The following is a 19,259-nucleotide window of genomic DNA, read 5'->3' as shown; positions in this document are numbered from 1 at the left end:
CCCCTCCGGGCCCGGGCGGCGGACTGCAACTCCCGGCAGGCTTTGGCTTCCCGGCGGCTCCGGCAGCCGCGCCCGCTGCGTGGTTGGGAAGCGCGGGGCAGGGACGCGCGGCCGCCCGGCGGTGTGCGGGACCCCGTCGTCATGCACAGGTGCGGGGGGAGCCGCACCGCGGCCAAGGCGTCGCCCGCGTCCGTGGGGCGGGAGAGAGCCGCGTGGTGCTCGGGCTGCGCGTGAGCTGTTATGGGGGGGGGCGCTCAGCCCGGAGGTGGCGGGGGTTCGGCCGCGCGGGAAGCCCGAGAGTCGGGAGCGTGCGAGGGCCCGGGGGGAAGCGAGTACGGGGTTCGTCAGATTCCTCCAAGCGTTATGGGTGGGGGCGGTGGGAGGGGTGTGTGGGTCTCCTCGGCCTGGCGGTAAGGCGTGCGTGGCTCCCCGGGTACGGGCTGCGCGAGCGCCCGGGCCCCGTCCCGCATCCGCACCGCGCGGGGCGGCCGCGCTCCCGCTCGCCACGCGCCGAGCTGCTCCCGCGCGCCGCCCGGTCCCGGGCGTTCCCGCCATCGCGCCGGCCGCGGCGGGGCCGCACGGTCGGGCTGCGGCCGCGGGAAAGGCGGGAGGGCCGGGAGCGGTGGCTGCACGGTCAGGCTGCCTTCGGCGGCGGGAGGGCCGGCAGCGGTGGCCGAGCCGTAGCGGAGCTCTCGGCGGTGCCCCGCTCGCCCCGTCCGGAAGCGAGCGCCGTTGGCGCCAACCTGCCAGGCCGAGCACACGCCTCCGCCGCGGCCTCCGCTCGTGCTTCCCGCGCCCGCAGCTCCGGCGCTGCTCGTTGCCCTACGTGGCGGTGTGGATTCCTTGTGAAAGGCCTCCGTACGAGGAGCGTCGTCTTGCGTTTGGTGTCAGTCGGGTGCTACCTTCAGAGCCCGTGGGTTTTGCTCTGTTTACAGAAAACACCTCCAGGAGATCCCGTCCTCCAGCAGCAATGTTTCCACCAGCTTCACCTGGGACTGGGACTCCAGCAAGACCTCAGAGTTTCTCTCTGGCATGGGAGTGTCTGTTCTTAAAAAGGACAAGCTGGGTAATGAGAACACGCCGCAGGACCTGCTGGTGTCATCATCCTGTCCTCCTCAGAAACGGCAGAAGGTGAAGGACAAGGAAAAGGACTTTGTCATTGTGCGCCGCCCTCGGATGCTCCGAGAGACAGAGTCAGGTACCATCACCTCTATTTAAGTTTGTTGGCACTTCAGAAGAGATGGAGAAGAGGCACTGCAAGTCATTAGTACTTTATTACTTGATTTTTCGTTTTGCTGTATTGCAGCAGAATGTAACTTTTAGATCTAGTGGCTTCCAGGCTTGGCGTGATAAGTCACACGTGCCTTGAGGCAAGTGGTGCTGTGTCTGGCTCCAGAACTGTGGCCCACCTAAGCCACAGTTGGCTCCTCCCTGATGGCCTGTGTGCTAGGCATTTGTGCTGCATGTTGCTCTCTCTGTCTTCTCTTGCTGCTTGGGACTTGGGTAGCACCTTGGCCCACCAAGGCCCTGAGATTCATCTGTTGGACCTGTTCCCGGGGATATTAAACCACATACCAAGACAGGTCCTGCACAAAATACTGCTGTGGCTGCCAGATGAATATGGACTGTTGGTGCCCCTGCCTATCCCTAGTAAAATTTTAAAACCCCTCCCAAAGTCTCCTCTGTGAATGGCAGCACCTTCTGGAGCCCTGTATGAGAAGTTGATATTGCACCTTGTCCTTTCAGATAATTCCAGGGAGGTGTTAGTTGGCATGCATGTTTTAAGGAGCAATTTCCAGTACTTGCTTTTCTCCATCTATCATGGAAAAGCATGGCTCACCTTGGTCTGCTTTCTGATGTGCACAGGAAGGACGGACATTTTGGCAGGGGGAAGGGCCATATAAGCCTTAGTACACATACTAGAGCTGGGGAAAAGCAGTTTCCCCTAAAAAAAGACGATAATATTTATTCACATACTTATTTAGGAAACAAGAGCATCTCAATTATTTCCATTGTATTCTAAGTTGTTGTTACTGAAAGCTTTGCATTTGCTAGTCAGACCCTGGCAAAGGTGGTAATAATATCTTGCTACAGTGAAGAGCTGAAAGGATGAGGCTGATGTATGTTTATAGCCTAGAGAGACTGTAGAGGTGCTCTTAACAACCAAGCCAAACAAGGCATTTGATCAGCAGGCAAGAATTTAACTACAAGCAGGCAGCTTTAACTAGAACATGTTTGTTCTTTCCCTAAAGGTGTTTCTTGGGATGCACTGCCAGATGAATTGCTTTTGGCGGTCTTTGCGTATTTGCCCCTAAGTGATCTGCTAAAAGTTTCCCTGGTTTGCAAGAGGTGGCATCGTCTTTCGTGAGTATCACTTCTTGTTTAGTACTAAGGAAACCTTTGATTCTATAGACTGTCATCTTGTTTATTTGTGTATAATTCAGTTTATTCTGTATGTGAGTTATCTGTATTTATAATCAAAAGGCAGCATACATATTTTAATGTTAGTGAATTCTCTTAAATAACTTCGCCTTCTTTCTGTCTTTTGACACTGAAAACTTTTGGTGTTTGTACTCACAGATTGGACCCTTTCTAGATCACTAACAGGTGAAATTCTGTGCTTTAGATTTGATGAATCTCTCTGGCAGACTCTGGATCTGACTGGTAGAAATCTGCTGCCAGGAGTGATTGGACAATTGCTGCCTGCTGGTGTTACTGTATTCCGCTGCCCAAGATCTTGCATTGGGAATCCATTGTTTAAAACAAGCAAGTAAGGCTTTTTATGTGCATTCTGGGTCCTGAAACCACATCTCAAGTACTCAGTTTTTGTATTTTTAGTTTTAAGGTCTCCACCGATAGTAGCCATCGTGGTTTTACCGAGCCAAAAATGAAGCACCACAACAGTCTATTGCTTGGTGCCCCTAATCCACCCCCACCCTCCTTAGGACAGCAGAGGCCCCATCAAAAATTGGAGGAAAAATTATAACCAAGGATGTTGTAGATCAGGACAAGAGTAGGGAGGGCTCACTGGCAGTTACAGTTCTGGGCAAAACAGACTCCAGTACTTGACTTAGAGAGAAAGTAGGAAAGTTTATTCTACTACCTACAAGAAACAGAATGGAATTGTGGTAGTTTGAGCCTGGCTGGATGCCAGGTGCCCACCACACTGAGGCAACCACTGTGGTTGTTGTTTGGTTCCCTGACTCAACCATGGTAGTCTCAGGTATAGTTTGAATTTCCACCTCGGCCATAGTTCTCTGAGAGGGCTGGACTGCGACTGACTCAACTATGTTGGCCTCAGGTACCGTTTTGAGTTTCCACTTCAATCATAGTTCTCTGAGAGGACTGGAATGCAGCTCGGTAGGCAGAGGCTAGGCCCCAGTATAGTGCCTGAACCTGATGGGCCTCATTAGGGTAGGTAAGACACCCTTCTATCAGGTAGCGTGCCAGTAAAGCAGGGTTTTTTATCTGTTCAGGTGTAAAATCCCAGGTTACAGGAGGTGATAACCGTCCTAGGAATTTGCCTAAATTCATCCACACACCCTGCCACCCAGGGACTGGCCGCTTCAGGGGGCATTTTAACATGTTTCCATCGCAAATTTGTACTCTGATACCCAGATGAGTCCAGATTCCACAAGATATATAATATACCAACCATGTTAATTAGTAATATTAAAACTCTCGTATAAGGGTGACTAAGGACCTGGGAAGTCTGTGTAACAAAATTGTCTAGATCAGTCCGAGCTGAGGAGAAAGAGGTGCTTTGCCCCATGGCCTCCACAAGATAACTCCCACAGCACACTAAATTCATCAGTAGCAGAATGAGACTTGCTATTATTATTTGGGCCATCATGTTCCCAGGCCCTTTCATCCTTTTCACAAAATTATATAGCCAGCTTAGCAAAGCTATTAAGGTTAAAGCACAGCAGAGAGTCAATGTTGGTAGCATCGTGTTCCCAAACATTAGAAAGTGTAAGATAAGCTGCATAGCAGCAAGGCTCCGTGACCAGCACAGGAACTTTGCACTCATTGGCTTACTGTAATTGCAATGCAGTTAATGTAAATCTGCTATTATCTCGCCCCACATTGGGTGCCAAAAGGGCTGTGGTAGTTTGAGCCTGGCTGGATGCTACTACCATCCCAGACCCACTACAGTCATAAAAGCGAAAAAGGGAGTAGGATGATGAGAACATTAAAACTAGCACTTTAAGATTTCCCACCCCCATCCCTCCTTTCAACCTGGGCCCAGCTCACTGCTGCTGGTATCTCTACCTCCTTCCCCTTCGATGTCTCAGAGTGGGGCAGGAAATGGGGGATGTGGTCACTCACAGAATACAACACTACAATTATTTTCTGCAAGCTTTGCATTGTTTTGATATATGAGATATATCTATGGTATGGGCAACTTGTGGGGCAGATTTTAGTGCAATTTATGTAAGCTGCCTTTCTCTGTTTTTTCAGACCTCTCAGAGTACAACATATGGATTTATCAAACTGCACAGTGTCCGTGGTGGATCTCGAGAGTATTCTTTGTCTATGTGAAAGGCTGCAGAACCTCAGCTTGGAGGGGCTAGTGCTTTCTGACAACATTGTCAAGTGAGTGACGTGTTTGGGAATATTTGATTAATACCTTCTGTTTGGCTGTTGCTTTGTGCAAGCTAGCAAAAGAATGCGGTTGAGAGTTTTCGTTGGAGAGTCTTCTGAAATGGTCAGGTCTATGAACCTAACAGCTAGCTGGCATAGTCATCTTTAAGCCATTGTTGTTTAATGGCATACAACAGGAGAATGTGAAATGAAATTTTTCTCTGTTAAACTTAGCAGTTTATAAATGCATTCCTGACTCAGCAGGAATGTTAGCTAAATAGGCAAGTATTCCTTTCAGAGTTGTGTCGTCGTGCAACAACTAGACATATTTCAGATCCTTTGTGATGTCTAGGCTGGTCAGTTTAGTGAAGATGCAGTGCTGCATGTTTAACAAATAAATATGTGCCCAGGATCTAGTCCCTTTAAAACAACCAAACGTCCTATAGTGTCCAACTTTTTAATTTTATAAGACTCTTCTTTTTTTCTTCTCTGCAGGAGCATTGCTAAGAATCACAGCTTGATGCGACTAAATCTTTGTGGCTGCTCAGGGTTTTCTGCAGAAGCTTTGGAGCTGATGTTGAGCAGCTGTTTTGCGTAAGACAAAAGTAGTTTTTGCTATTTCTGCTAACTGCTGTTCCTAAGAAAAAGGATCCTTCCCTTTCCCATAGGCATCCCAATTGTACTTGTTTCTGGTATCTCTTTTATGAGCCTGTTTTTGTTCCTAAATGCCTAGCAGTTAGATATTAGCCAAATAGTCAGTTTGTTTTCATCAAGCTATTTTCTTTAATAGCAAAGATGTACTTTAGTAGTTTTCTCATGAGTTTCCTTAATAATCATCCTTAAAGGAAGCCCTGTTGGTGGGTAAACCCCACTTACCTTCCTTTGATCATCCTATAAGTTTGATTATCATAAAGAAAGCATGTCGTGGTTTGGCCCAGCTAGCACAGCAGCACCACGACAGTCTCTTGTGCCCCCATTCGCCCCCACCCTCGTTAGGATGGCAGAGGCCCCAGTGAAATGGGAGTAAAAAAGATAAGCAAGGTTGTTGTGGATTGAGACAAGGGCAGGGAAGGCTCCCTGCCAATTTACAGTTCCGGGCAAAACAGACTCCAGTATTTGACTTAGAGAGGAAAGCAGGAAAGTTTATTCTACGAGAAACTGAATGGAATAAAAGCAGAAAGGGAGTAGGACGATGAGAAAATTACAACCAGCACTTTAAGATCTCCCTCCCCCCATCCCTCCTTTCTTCCCGGGCCCAGCTCACTGCTCCCGATATCTCTACCTCCTCCCCACTCAGAGGCTCAGGGTGGCAGGGAATGGGGGATGTGGTCAGTCTGTCACAGATGGGCTCTGCCCCTTCTGTCTGCTCAGATGAGGACGACTGCTGGCATTCTTCCCCTGCTCCAACACAGGGTTCCTCCCCCGGGACACAGTCCTTAATGAACTCCTCTGGTGTGGGTTGTTCCCAGCAGCTGCGGCTTCTGCCGACAGAAGGTCCCTCACACGGGACGCAGTCCTTGGTGGACATCTCTGGTGTGGATTCTTTGCCACAGTTGCAGTTTCTGCAGTTACAGGGTCCCTCTCTCGGGACAAGGCCTCTTCTGGGTGTAATTTTAATGAGCTGCTTTGTCGTGGATTCCTTCCCACAGTTACAGCTGTGGATATTGGGTCCCTTCCTCGGGACGCGGCCTGCTCCGGTCATAGTGATAAAGGGTCCCTCCTTTGGGACACAGCCTGCTCCAGCCATAGTGATGAAGGGTCCCTCCTTCGGGACACAGCCTGCTCGGGCCATAGTGATAAAGGGTCCCTCCTTTGGGACACGGCCTCTTCTGGCCATAGTTTTAAAGAAGAAAATCACTGTCCCTGGCTTGGAGTCTGCAGTGTAGTGATTGGGTCCCTCCCATGGGACACGGCCTCCTTCAGCCATAGCCACTGTCTGTGGCTCGGGGCCTTTAATGAAGTGAATCGCTGCCCCTGGTCCGGGGTCAGCTTTAGCAACATGAGTCTCTGCCCCTGATACGGGCTCATAATCAAAATGAGTCTCTACTGTTGATGTGGGGGTCTTTAAAGAAATGAAAATAAATCTCAGCTTCACCAGTTCTCTCCGTAGAATGCAGGGGAGCCTCTGCTCCAGCACACCACCTCCTCTCCTTCCTCACGGACCTTGGAGTCCGTATGGTTGTTTCTCTCACCGTTCCTACTCCTTGCACCACCACCAGCCAGAAGAAAAAGAAAGGGGGGGAAGAAGAAAGAAGATGGAGGAAGAAACCTCCTCTTCTGGCTTCTTCTTAAAAAGTGATCGTGGAAGTGTCTAATTGGCTCAGCCCCAGCAGTGGGTCTGGCTCAGAGCTGGGCAGAGTTGCGAGCAACTTCTTACAGGAGCCATCTTTACAGCCCCCTCCCTCTTAACCAGAAAAGGCTGTCATGTCAAACCATGACAAAGCACTGTGTAATCCTCAAAGTGGAAGTGTTTTTGAGAGCTCCTTTTGCAATCAGAGTACAGCATGAATAGCAGAAAACATTGTGCCTTTCTGTCTGTGGTATGATAATCAATCCATCAGTCACCTTCTACTTCATGAAGCACTGTGTTCAGAAGGACTGTACACAGCTCCAGTGTTTAAACTGTCTGCTGGCAGCTGAGCCTCCGTCAATCTGGGATTTATATCCTGATCTTTCTGTCGACTTCCTGTGGGATACTGGACAATCTGCTTAATCTTTGCTTCTGCAAAAGCTTATTTTTAATCAAAACTGCAACTTAGTGGACAAAGCCTTAATCTTTCCCTGCTGTTCCTGGGTAGATAATGCTTTCTGTTGCTTGGTCTGATTACTTGGATCATGAGCTCTTTAGTGCATGGCAGTTTGTACACTGAATAGCAGATGGCAAACCTGATCCTAGGAGTGCTAGTGGCAATTTTACTATTTGGTGGGTTTTGCCGTTTACATACAGCTAAATGCTCTAGTGTGCTGTTCTGTGTCTTTGCCCTCTGGTTACATCTACAACACATGTACACTAAAGAGATACTTTGTCCCAACCTTGAATGGTCATAGGCTATATTGAGCACGTAAAGAAAGTTAAGCTCACAGCATAGCCCATGGTTTTTTAAAGCTATTTTGGGATTCATTGATCATCTGACCAATCCTAATAATGATAAGCCTTTTTTCCTCTTGAAGTACACATCTATTCAATAGTAAGATTCATGTCAGAAACCTGAAAGCAAGACAAAAGACAATGTCTTCCCATGTCAGTCCCTGGAAATAAATTTAAGTTCCTTAAAAGATACTGAATAATTCCAGTTGGAAGTAGTCTTGGGCAGTTACTCTCACTTTTTGCCTAGAGCAGGGTCAAAATTCAGCACTGCTCAGGCTGATGAGCCCATTCTCTGGTTGGATCTTGAAAACCTCTAAAGACAGACTCCACAGCCTCGCTGGGCAACCAGCCCCAGTGCTTTGTTACTGTCACTGCAAAACTTGCAGTCACTAATACATGGATTTGGTAGTAGGCATGTTACATGTTTTTGCCTTTAAAGTATCAGCTGTAATATATAACATATCAGTCATTCTTCCAAACAACTCTTTGTTCATTTGTGTATAGGTTGGAGGAGCTGAACTTGTCCTGGTGTGACTTCACAGCCACCCATGTCAAAACAGCAGTCAGTCACATTACTTCAAAAGTAACCCAATTAAATTTAAGTGGATACAGACAGAATCTACAAATAGCAGGTAAATAGCAGCCTTTATCCCGCTATGGGATAAAGCAACTGGATTTGTACTTTCTTCTCACTGGCATCTGCTGTGTATATAAAAAAGTGCTGTGCCAACACTGAGTTTGTGTTCTGTGTAGCTTGATCTTCTTGCTGTCAAAGACCATACTGTCTGACTCATGTCTATCATTCAGCCAGGAGTGAAGGGTGAGATGATTTGTCTTCTGAATTTAAAAATATGTGGGTAAAAGGTCATTTTATCTTCAGTTGAAAGGTACAGCCCTTACTTCTGAAGTGAGTCCTGGAAGCAGGAGAGTCTGAATTCCATGTTCCACTGTGAACTATGAATTAGCCTTCTAAATACTGTTCCTGCAGCCTTCTTAAGGATTCTGCTACTCTGGCTGCTGAATGCATCTTCTAAAAGACAACAGTCAAAGTAATTACTTCAGTTTCAGCCTGATGTGATGTCTTACAGAAAGCAGTTAATTTGAAAGGCAAATAATATCAGTAAGCAATATTAACTATTTATTTGCTAATAATTTTAGGAGGAAAAGTTGGACAAAGTTGCAGGGTAATAGAAAATGAAAAGAAATCTAGATTTGGGGAGGAGGCACAACAAACTGGACAAGATCAAAGGTAAAGAGTGAAAGGGTTTGGCAGTAAAGAGAAAATTTTCTCAAAGAGCAAATGTGATGAAAGCTCATTGGCTGACAAGCAGGTAAGTGACAGGCAGGCTATGACTTTTTTCTGTTGTTTACATGTGTCACAGCCCTCAGCATGCATTCCCTTGTGGGGAAATACACCAGTCCTTTCATCTCAGCCCAAAACACATAAGCAAACTGGCTATGTTACCGCCTCCAAATCAGGAATTTGCACTTTCTGTTGATCTGACTACTAGAGATAATGCGCAGCTCTCTTTTGTTTGCAAAACTCTATGAGTTGTTTTACTGTTCAATGCAATTAGTAAGGCATAAGATTTGAATAGTTCACTCATCATCATAACTAGATATTGTGGTTTTTTAGGTTTTGCACATGAATTCTGAAAAAGCAAGATCCTCTTGCATGTTGAATAGCACATTGCTACTAATAGTGTTCTTTTAGGTGATACCTCAGCTACTACAGGTGATTCTATGCTGTTTGCAGACATGAAAACATGGTCTCAAGAATTTGCAGTTTAAATTGGGAAAACCATAACTTTGTCACAAGGAGAGAACTTTCTATGGGTAATAACAGAGATGCCTAAAGAACTTCATGCTCTGAAAGGGTATTTGTTGTGCACAATTATTTATTTTTTTAATTGTTTTCTGTACATGTAAGGATTTCAGGCACCTGGTCATTACTGCATCTCAGTAGGTTTCCACAGCACTATCATTTGAATTATTTACTTGCTAAGTTGCTGATACAATTGACTTTTGGACTAAATGGATCTGTTTGTCTAAGGATTAAAAAAGTCCCTATAAGGTACCCTGGTAGGCAGACTCTATGCTGGAAGTCTTAAATGTGTACCTTTGGAACAAAAAGCTGGGCTTCATTTGTGGGATTCCAGTGGAGAAGATATAAGTGAACATATATATATATATATATGGAAAGGAGTAGCCTATATAAAGCATGTTTGACATTACTGAAAGATGGATTGACTCTCTGTGACCTCTTTTCAGATGTTAAAACACTGGTGGAAAGATGTCCTTTTCTTGTCCATTTAGATCTAAGGTAAGAAAACCTGTGCAGCTGGTCCTTAAATCCTCACAGTTCAGGGGATTGTTATTTGTGTGATTGTCTAGGGTTGCGCATCCCGAGAATACTTTCCATGCTAGACCTATGAAAGATTTGCTCTCTGCTATGACCTAATCTGGAGCAGGTGGCCAACTTGAAGTTTTGTTACCTGAGCATAAATGTTACATGGCTTATTAACAAGTAATTTTTTTAAAAAAAGAAAAAGCATTTAGATGGGTAGTTTTTGAGACTAGCATCCTAAGAGAGTGTGGTGGTTTGACTCTGGCTGGATGCTAGGTGCCTACCACTCTGCTCTATCCCCCACCTCCTCAGCAAGCCAGGGAGGGGAGAAAATGAGATGAGAGTCTCGTGGGTTGAGATAAAAGCAGTTTAATAAAGAAATAGCAAAGCCATGTGTGTGAGAAGAGAAGCAAAAGCAAATAAAGCTGTTACTCTCTACTTCCCATCAACAGCAATGTCTGGCCACCTGTAGTGGTTGCTTTTGGAAGGCCAAAAATGAATCTTGCCCCTGCTGCCTTCCTTGTCCTCTCCCCCAGTTTATGTTACTGAGCTGACATCATATGGTGTGGAACATCTCCTTGGTCAGCTGTCCTGGCCATGGTCCCTCCCAAGATCGTGCCCACCCACAGCTATTAGTGAAGGTGGGGGAAGGAATGCTGGAGGAACAGCCCTGATGCTGTGTGAGCAGTAGTCATAACATTGATGTGCGATCAATACCAACAGTAAGAACGGCACTGCAAGAGCTGCTGTGAAAAATCACTACCATCCCAGACCCACTACAGAGAGGATGGCCAAAAAGTGTATTGCCTTTTCATGCTGTGAGTTCTGCTGGAGAATATCTGCCTGAATACAGAATATCTGCAGAGAAGCTTCTGCTTCTCTTGTCCATCACTGAAAATCAAAATACCTCCCCCACAACATGCACACTAGGAGTGGGTTAATTCACAGTTGACAGAAAAATACTTCACTGGTAGATGTTCATTAGCTGATATTCATTAAATTGCTCAGCCTGAATTTTGGAAATACCAAATTTACTGTTGCTTTATACTTAAACCTCTATTTCATGTGCAGCGACAGCGTGATGTTGAAGCCTGAGTGCTTCCAGTATTTTCATCAACTCATCTTTCTACAACATCTGTGCCTTAGCCGATGTTACCAGATATCACCTGCTGCCTTGGTGTAAGTCATCGCTAAATGGCTTTGGTTTGCTATTCCTAGAGAGGATAAGTAAATTCAAACTTGGTTTATTTTGAGTTTAGACTTGAAAGTACTGAAGAACTTACTGGTAGAAGGAATTGGGAATGAAGATGATCAGTATCGCTGTCAACATGAGGCTTTCAGATATGTAAGGAAGGTACAGCCCTTTGGAAACTTAGCAGGGTTGACAGCGTACTCCCTTGCTTTTGTGTGCTCCTGTATCAGTTATTGGTTGCCACTGAAACACAGCTTCAAGCTGTTGCTAGTGAGTGTTTTTCTGCCTCTTACTACTGTATGTATGTATATATATATGGATAGCAGCTATCCATCTTAATCCTCTCAGAAAGGATATCAATCCCAAGGAAATGACTGATGACAAGAAAAGCTGCAAAAGTACTATTCACTTGGGAATCTGAAGAACATTTTCTGTAGCAATGTATGCTGTCAAGATGATAGCTTGTCTGTCTCTGCCTTTTGATTTTGTCTAATACTACTTGCTTACAGATACACAGTTCACATGATGACTGGGTAAACATGAAACAATCACAAAGCCAAGCCTGACCGCTCACCAAAACATGATAAGTTGAAAACTGATAGTACCTAGAAGGTTGTGTCTTTGGAGATACATCCCGAAACTTATCTGGGGCAATTATTTCACTTTTTTTCTAGCTGTAAATAAGCCCAGAGAAATCCATGGGGAGCAACCACTTTGTTTTCACTCTGTGTGAGACAGAGATAACAGCAAGGAATTCTAGCTTTAGTAGAAATGCAGTTAACTACTCCTTTTAGAAGTAATCTAGCTTAGGTACAGACTGCAAAAAACCGCGAGTTTTCAGGTTGATCATTAATTTTGTGTTTTTCTAGAGAACTCGGTGAAATTCCAACGTTGAAGACTCTTCAGGTATTTGGAATAGTGACTGATAGCTCCCTCCAGCTCCTCAAGGAAACGCTTCCTGACATGAAGATCAATTGTTCACCCTTCACAAGTATTGCGAGGCCAACTGTTGGCAGTAAAAAGAACCATGAGATTTGGGGCATCAAATGCAGATTGACACTGAGAAACCCTTGTGGCTTATGATCACGTGCAATGCACTGGATGCAATGGACACACTGGGTAGTGAAGCTCCTTAAGAAGCAGTGTGCGTGAGCACCTTTAATCGTAGTACTGTTATTGTAAAAAGCTTTCTAACTTGGTCTTATGCCTTAAAGTAGTTTCATAAATATTATAGTATTTTTTTACTTAAAGCCTTTAGTAATCTGATCTATGAGCAATTGTAGGTTGTTTTCAAAGGGGAGTTTTCTTAAAAAATATGAAACGTTCACTGTAATTAATGTCAGCCTCTGGCAGCTGTTGCAGGTTCTGACGCAGCTTTTGTGCGTTGAGTTGTTCTAAAGGTGCTTTCGGTTAACTTCCATCTCTGTCAAATGGCTTGTAGAGGTGCTAGATGCTTTAAAAAGGTTCATTAAGGAATCACCTTCACTTGAGCTTTTGAACTCAAATTATGGTATTAAGTCTATTGAAATCCTTCATTGAACAAGATGTACAGTAAGATGAGAAACAGAATCTGAATTCACCAAATTTGGAAACACTGAACAGGGGAAAGGATGTCTACACAAAAGCAGCTGAGACACTTCAACACTGTACAGGTTCAGAAGCTGTATTAAGGAACTACAAGGAAATTTTCTTTTGGTGATTTGTGGCCTGCTATCAGCATCTTTGCTGATGATACTAAACTGGGGGGAGTGGCTGACACCCCAGAAGACTGTGCTGCTATTCAACAAGACCTGGACAGGCTGGAGAGTTGGATGGGGATAAATCTAATGAAATTCAACAAGGGCAAGTGTGAAGTCTTGCATCTGGGAAAGAAGAACCCCATGTACCAGTACAGACTGGGGAATGAACTCTTAGAGAGTAGTGTAGGGGAAAGGGACCTGGGGGTCTTGGTGCAGAGCAGGGTGAGCATGAGACAGCAATGTGCCCTCATGGCCAAGAAGGCATCCTGGAGTATTTAAAAGGGCTGTGGGCAGCAGATTGAGAGAGGTTCTTCTCCTCCTCTACTCTGCCCTCCTGAGACCACATCTGGAATATTGTGTCCAGTTCTGGGCCTCACTTCAAGGACAGGGAGCTGCTGGAAAGAGTTCCATGCAGGGCGACAAAGATGATGGAGTAGAGCATCTCCCTTAAGATGAAAGGCTGAGGGAGCTGGGGCTCTTTAGCTTGGAGGAGACTGAGGGGTGAGCATTAATTTGTAATTAATTACATTAATTTGTAAATTAATGCTTACAAATATGTAAAGGGTGAGTGTCAGGAGGCTGGATCCAGGCTGTTCTCAGTGATGTCCAATGATAGGACAAGGGCCAGTGGGTACAAGCTGGAACATAACAGGTTCCAAAGGAAACACAAGGAAGAATTTCTTCAGGGTGAGGGTGAGATCACAGAATCATAGAATGGTAGGGGTTGGAAGGGACCTTTAGGGATCATCTAGTCTAACCCCCCTGCTGAAGCAGGACCAACCTAGATCAGGTCACACAGGAACTCATCCAGGCAGTTTTTGAAAACCTCCAGCAAAGGAGATTCCACAGCCCATCTAGGCAGCCCATTCCAGTACTCCCTCACCTTCACACGGAAGAGATTTTTGTGTTTTTTGGTTCTGATGCATAAGTACAGTGTTTGCTCTCTCAATCTGAAGAAGAGTTCAGGACTAAACACTTGGTGATACAGAACAGATTAATTACTTGGGGGAAAGTGGTATGAGTACTAGAATGCAATATTTAACTTGCTTTTCTATAATATAGCAAATACAGCATTATCATGTGAAACTGTTCCAAGTTGTTTTGGTTTTTTTAATTACACTTAATTTTTAATTGCATTGTAACTTTTAATTACATTGTTAATTACGGTGTAAGTAACACATCTAAGAGGCTTGTGTCCCTTAGAAAGGAATGAATGAGCAGCATACTTTATGCAGCTGGAACGGTGAAGCAATGGGAGGGTGGAGGATACTGGATATTCTGCTGCTTCATAGCCTGTAGCCTTGGAGTTTATGCCTTAAATTACTTCTAGAAAAAAAGTCTTTAGAGCACAACAATATTGTAAATTCTTCTCCCTATGCACAATATAACTCCATACAACTTCTCTTGCATTTAATAAAGATGTAAGGAATTGCTACATTGTACAGAATGACTGATGCATGACAGAAGGCTTTCCCTGGCTTGCCACCAACTTCTGTCATGGGTTAAAAAAAAAAGGAGGAAGTTGTCCAAGCAATGTCTAAACAATGGTGGTTTAGAAGACCTGTTGTTATCACCAACACATATAGCATGTGGTAAGACTGTGCTTTAAAAGCCAGTATAGAATTGAGATAGTAGTGTATGGCTTTACCTAAAAAACAAGTTCTGGACTGTTCTTTCTAAGTGCCAGGTTCAGTGTTGAAAGAGAACAAATGTTTCTATTGCAGATAAATTGGTTATGATAGCAGCTCCAGCAGGCACATAATGGATGTCCTCCGGGTGTAAGGTGTACCACAGGCCTAACTGAAAAAAAGTCATTTGGTAGCTCTAAGCAATCCATACCAAAAACTGCTATATAGATTAAGTCTCTGCATTTTACCTCAATAATGAAGGAATAGAAACCATTATTTTAAAACTATAGAGAAGCATTTGAACACACAGAAAACACAACTGAGAGTCAAAATAAGGCACAGGGCAGATGCAAGTATCTTATTAAGTTTTTAATTTTTATTACATAATGTATAAACACCAGGTGTTTTTTTTTTTTTTTTAGAAAAAATCAAAGAATGACAGGTCTAGTTTAGCAGATCACAGCGTGGACTGGCACTAACTGAAACGACCACGGATTTGATTCATCAGGTAGAAGAGGTGCAGAGTTCACTGCCAGTCCAGGCAGGTGAAATCAGTGTTAAACTCGGTCCTGTTGTGGAATACTGTCTGCCATATTAAGTTGTCTGTACTGCAATCCCCTGTAATAAAGGATCCTTAAAAAGGATTCTACAGTTCTTTAATAAAAAAGGTAGCTGCTTACTGTTTATTATAGATCTCTCAGTCATCCTTGTTATTTAAATCAAGCATTCATCAGTAAATGCTTCAGCAGAAGTGCAATTAAGTGTAGACAAAACCAGTAGAGGCCACTCATGAGTAGGTCAGGTTTCCATTTTGCAAGTAGATTAGGAACTTGACTGTGAAATCTCTTAAGCCCTAAACCAGGCTACATTTTGAGTCTGTAGGGCCTGAAAATATTGCCTTTTACTCTTGACACACATAATAAGGATTGACAGGCATCTTTCAGAGGTGGGCACCCTGATCAGACTAATCCACCTCCATTAAAACAATACACTCAAATGTCTCTATAAGTATGGAACAGGGTTTTCTTCAATAAAATTGTCTGTGCAGGTATTCAAGGACACTTAATACCTAAACCTCTGATCTAACACAGTGGTCAAGTCACAGGAAGTCATCAATTAGTGTTAACGGCACTGGTGGATGCTGGGGTGTTTCTCTGAATCTAAACAGCATATTGACTAGTGTACTGGACAGAGGCACATACAACCATCCCTAACTGGTTACAGATGGATTAGGAGTAACTAAAACACTCCAGTCTCTGTGCAGCTAACTCTCCAAAGGAAGATTAGTCTTTTCCAACTAAATCTGAAAAACCTGTCTAAAGGTAATTTGAGATATTTTAAGAGCTTTATTCTGATAGTTCCTGAACCTACCAAGTTTGCAAAGAGTATTTGGCTACTTTGGTTTATCCCCTCTGATCTGCAATCATGGTAACTCAAGTAGGTAGTGTGAATAAATCTGCAGCACACTTGAAAGGTGAAGTGTACACACACAGTGATAGCTTATCCAAAAAGCTCCATCAGTATCACATTTTCTTAGAACTGAATGGTCTGGTCAAAACAATTTTCTCCAAATTCTAGCATAGAGTGAATACAAACACTTAAGTAGTAAAAGGAAATATCCATTCTCCCCTTCCTCTACCTACAACAATCAGCTTTCAATTTGTGATTGGCAATAAATACACTGATTGGACACACTGGAGAACATACTTGACCTGAGAACATCTGTTACAGAACTCTCTTCATTCAAAAGTAGTTTGAAGAGAAGTCACTTTTGCAAATAGATCTGTAGTAGACAGGACAAGGTACGTTTGTTTCAAGTCACGTAACAGAAGATTCCTGCTGTGGTAATCTTCATTTTGTCAAATTCTGCCCTCCTCATCTATGCAATTACCAGCACAGATGTTGAAAAGCAGTCATAGTTCACAGTTTCTCTAAAACATTATCTACAAAGTCGCTTTCTCTTCTACGATCAGAGCTTTTTTCTATTACCAACTTACTTACCTAACACATGATCAGAGGCATGTAATTTCTTTTTTCCCAATTCGATATCAGTAGATTCAGTATAGGACTGGAAACTTAAACGTTCTGAGGGGAGGGAAGTTAGAAACACATACTTGGAAAACTGGGAGACACAGATATTAACTTGTGCTGCAACTACTAGCACCCAGTACATACCATTCGTCAATTATAAAGAAACTTGGAACCTAAAACTCCAAACCATTCAACTTAATAACGCCAAATACCTTTCCTAGTGATAGCCACCTACATACACTACTGTAACTGAACACCTGCTAGCCAGCTAATACATTCGGTGAAGGAGCATATCTTACTTCAACACGTTTCCTGTAGCTTGTGTATTACTGTTAAAGAGCTCAAGAAAACCCTTGGGTCTCAAGCCTGTCTCTAACCAAAAAAGAGAAGTAAGAGCTAACTTATTCAAGATGTGATTAAACCAGACTTTTGATGTAAATCACAAAGTAGAAAAAATACTGGAAGAGGAAAAAAAATTGTCACAAGTTGTATGAAACTACAAAGTTGTAAAATTTTTGAAAAGCATACAAAAGTTTTGTATTTCCATTTCTATTACATCAACATCAGGATTTACCAAAATCCGTGCATCAAATTGCTAGACTAACAGTCAACCTTTCTACAGAAGTATATGTATGAAGGTGTTTAGTTTTATCAGTCACAGACTGTTACTAAAACACTGTACATCTCAATATTTAGTGCTACTGACTTAACACTTGAGCCCATCTACCAGTGTTTCCAAAACATTTTCTTTCATGTTTGCCTTGCGGGTTAAAATGCCAATTTTCACTGAACTTAGAGGTCAGACTTCAGATGTATTTCTTTTACACCAAATGCAAAAAGTATCAGGCTAAGGTTCCTCCAACCCCAAGGAATGGAAAGCATCTCAAGCTTCCTCCAAATGCTCTTGCATCCAAAAAGGCCAACTTCCAACATAATGCAGCATTGTGATGTGCTGTCTATCCCCAGGAGTTCCCTCTCTGGATCCAGCATTGTTTCAGCAGAAGATGCTTGGGTCCTTCATTCTTCCAGCAGAACAGTGCACAGTGCATCCTCCGTATCGATCATTATTGAGGCTATCGCCCCATCATTGAACTCAAAAGACGTTCCTCCATCTACAACCATACATGCATCCCAGCAACGGGAACGGACACAGACCCTGCAAAAGCCCAAAAAGTAAGTTCTCACAAAAGAGCTTAAACCATTAAAGTATTTCACACAAACACTTATCTGAACAATAAGACTGGTGTTCTTGGACATTCTTTGTGTGGGTCAGTAAATGCTTCATCACACGGGAAGAGAATTTATCGTGGTTCTAGTGTTTACACTAGAATCCCCTAAAGCATCAGTACTCTGTATAGATTTAGCAAAGAATCCAGAGGGGAGTGAAGGAATTGTTCAAATGAGATTATTGTTCAGAGAGTCCAAGTACAGCCTGTGACATAACATTTTATATAGAAAGGTGTATTTTTTTAAGAACATTGCTGACTTAATCTTTCACAGCCAAGTTTTTCATTAATCTATTATTCTAATACACAGCCTTTACATTAAGTGGAACACGTAGTTTCAACTGGCAATGCTTGAGATGCAAAAAAATATAGCTATCAATACAGTCCATTTTGTTACATGAATCATTCACAGAAAGAAGGGAAAGTAATTTCAAACACGAAGTTGAAGGTCAGAATGCTTGAGAGGCAACATCATAAATAGGCATTGCAGCACATCACTGTCATCTTAAGAGTACGACTACTGTCTCTTTAACAAACTGTTAACATTTAAAGCAGCTCTGTTAGAGCTGGACAAGACACAATAAAGCTACTGACCATCTTCCTCTTCACTTACCTTTAAAAGGAAAATTAACCATTGGAATTTTTCCTTTCACATACGTATAAAGTGATAACATTATCAAACAGTTCTGCATCTGTTTTCATACTGCTAGATGTGAACTGGTAGTTATGCCACAGCAGCTGCAAGACTCTAGCCACATATGGGTGTGCTTTAGTGTTTCTGACTTAGACCCTTGTCTAGACAATGTTCTGATCATCAAGATTTATCCAACTATCCAACGACTTAAATTTTCAGGAAGACTCAACTTTCACAATATTAAAAGCTTGGAAGCACAGCCACAGTGCCCAAGCTTCATTGGCCTGCACATCATTACAACATTACCAAGTCTGGACACTGCAGAAGAACTAGGAGATGTGCTTCTGTCCTGGTTTTGGCTGGATTTGGAAGCAAACTAAGTCAATTTGTTTCTTAGTAGCTGCTACAGGGCTTTGGTTTGTATTTATTGCTGAGCTGCGCTTGCACAGTGTCAGGGCCTTTTCTGCTTTCCCACCCTGCTCTGCCAGTGAGTGGAATGGAGATGCACAAGAAGCTGGGACAGAGCATAGCCACGACAGCTGACTTGAACTAGCCAAAGGGCTACTCCATACCACTAAGCATCACGGCCAGGATATGAACTGGGGAGAGAAAGTTGGGGAGGGATTGATCACTGCTTGGGCATCAGTCAGTGGGTGGTGAGCAACTATACTGGGCACCACATGGTTTTGGTTTGGTTTATTTCTCTTTATTTGGGATTTTTGAGGTTTTGTTTGGGTTATTTTTAACTATTAATCTGTTCTCATCTAAACCCACAAGTTTTAATTTTTTT

At 43.5% G+C, this 19,259-nt stretch overlaps 2 protein-coding genes across 4 annotated transcripts in view; one reads left to right on the top strand and one right to left on the bottom strand.

Annotated features, from left to right (window-relative positions):
* The first annotated feature begins 4 nt into the window (after positions 1–4).
* SKP2 (S-phase kinase associated protein 2) lies at positions 5–15,248 on the top strand. Of its 3 annotated transcripts, XR_009820935.1 has the most exons (11): positions 5–149; positions 936–1,198; positions 2,253–2,364; positions 2,627–2,770; positions 4,462–4,596; positions 5,080–5,178; positions 8,177–8,304; positions 9,944–9,995; positions 11,091–11,198; positions 12,081–12,355; positions 15,001–15,248. XR_009820935.1 is itself a non-coding variant. In XM_062019591.1 (10 exons), the coding sequence occupies exons 1-10, from the start codon at positions 142–144 to the stop codon at positions 12,292–12,294; spliced, it is 1,263 nt and encodes a 420-aa protein (XP_061875575.1). In that variant the 5' UTR covers positions 5–141; the 3' UTR covers positions 12,295–14,041. The 3 variants fall into 3 exon arrangements, 2 of the variants coding, with proteins under 2 accessions (XP_061875575.1, XP_061875576.1); XM_062019591.1 differs by lacking the exon at positions 15,001–15,248 and having other exon boundaries at positions 12,081–14,041; XM_062019592.1 differs by lacking the exons at positions 12,081–12,355; positions 15,001–15,248 and adding an exon at positions 11,279–11,366.
* The window catches only part of NADK2 (NAD kinase 2, mitochondrial), a 36,185-nt gene continuing 31,858 nt past the window's right edge, over positions 14,933–19,259 (bottom strand). The window contains exon 12 of the mRNA XM_062019589.1: positions 14,933–17,765. Coding sequence (XP_061875573.1) covers positions 17,627–17,765 — 139 coding nt within the window. The 3' untranslated portion in view covers positions 14,933–17,626. The remainder of the gene's footprint in view (positions 17,766–19,259) is intronic.

The sequence above is a fragment of the Colius striatus genome, chromosome Z, assembly GCF_028858725.1.
Source record: "Colius striatus isolate bColStr4 chromosome Z, bColStr4.1.hap1, whole genome shotgun sequence".
NCBI lineage: Eukaryota > Metazoa > Chordata > Aves > Coliiformes > Coliidae > Colius > Colius striatus.
The sequence above is the reverse complement of the archived record's forward strand: the minus strand, read 5'-3'. Positions and strand labels throughout refer to the sequence as shown.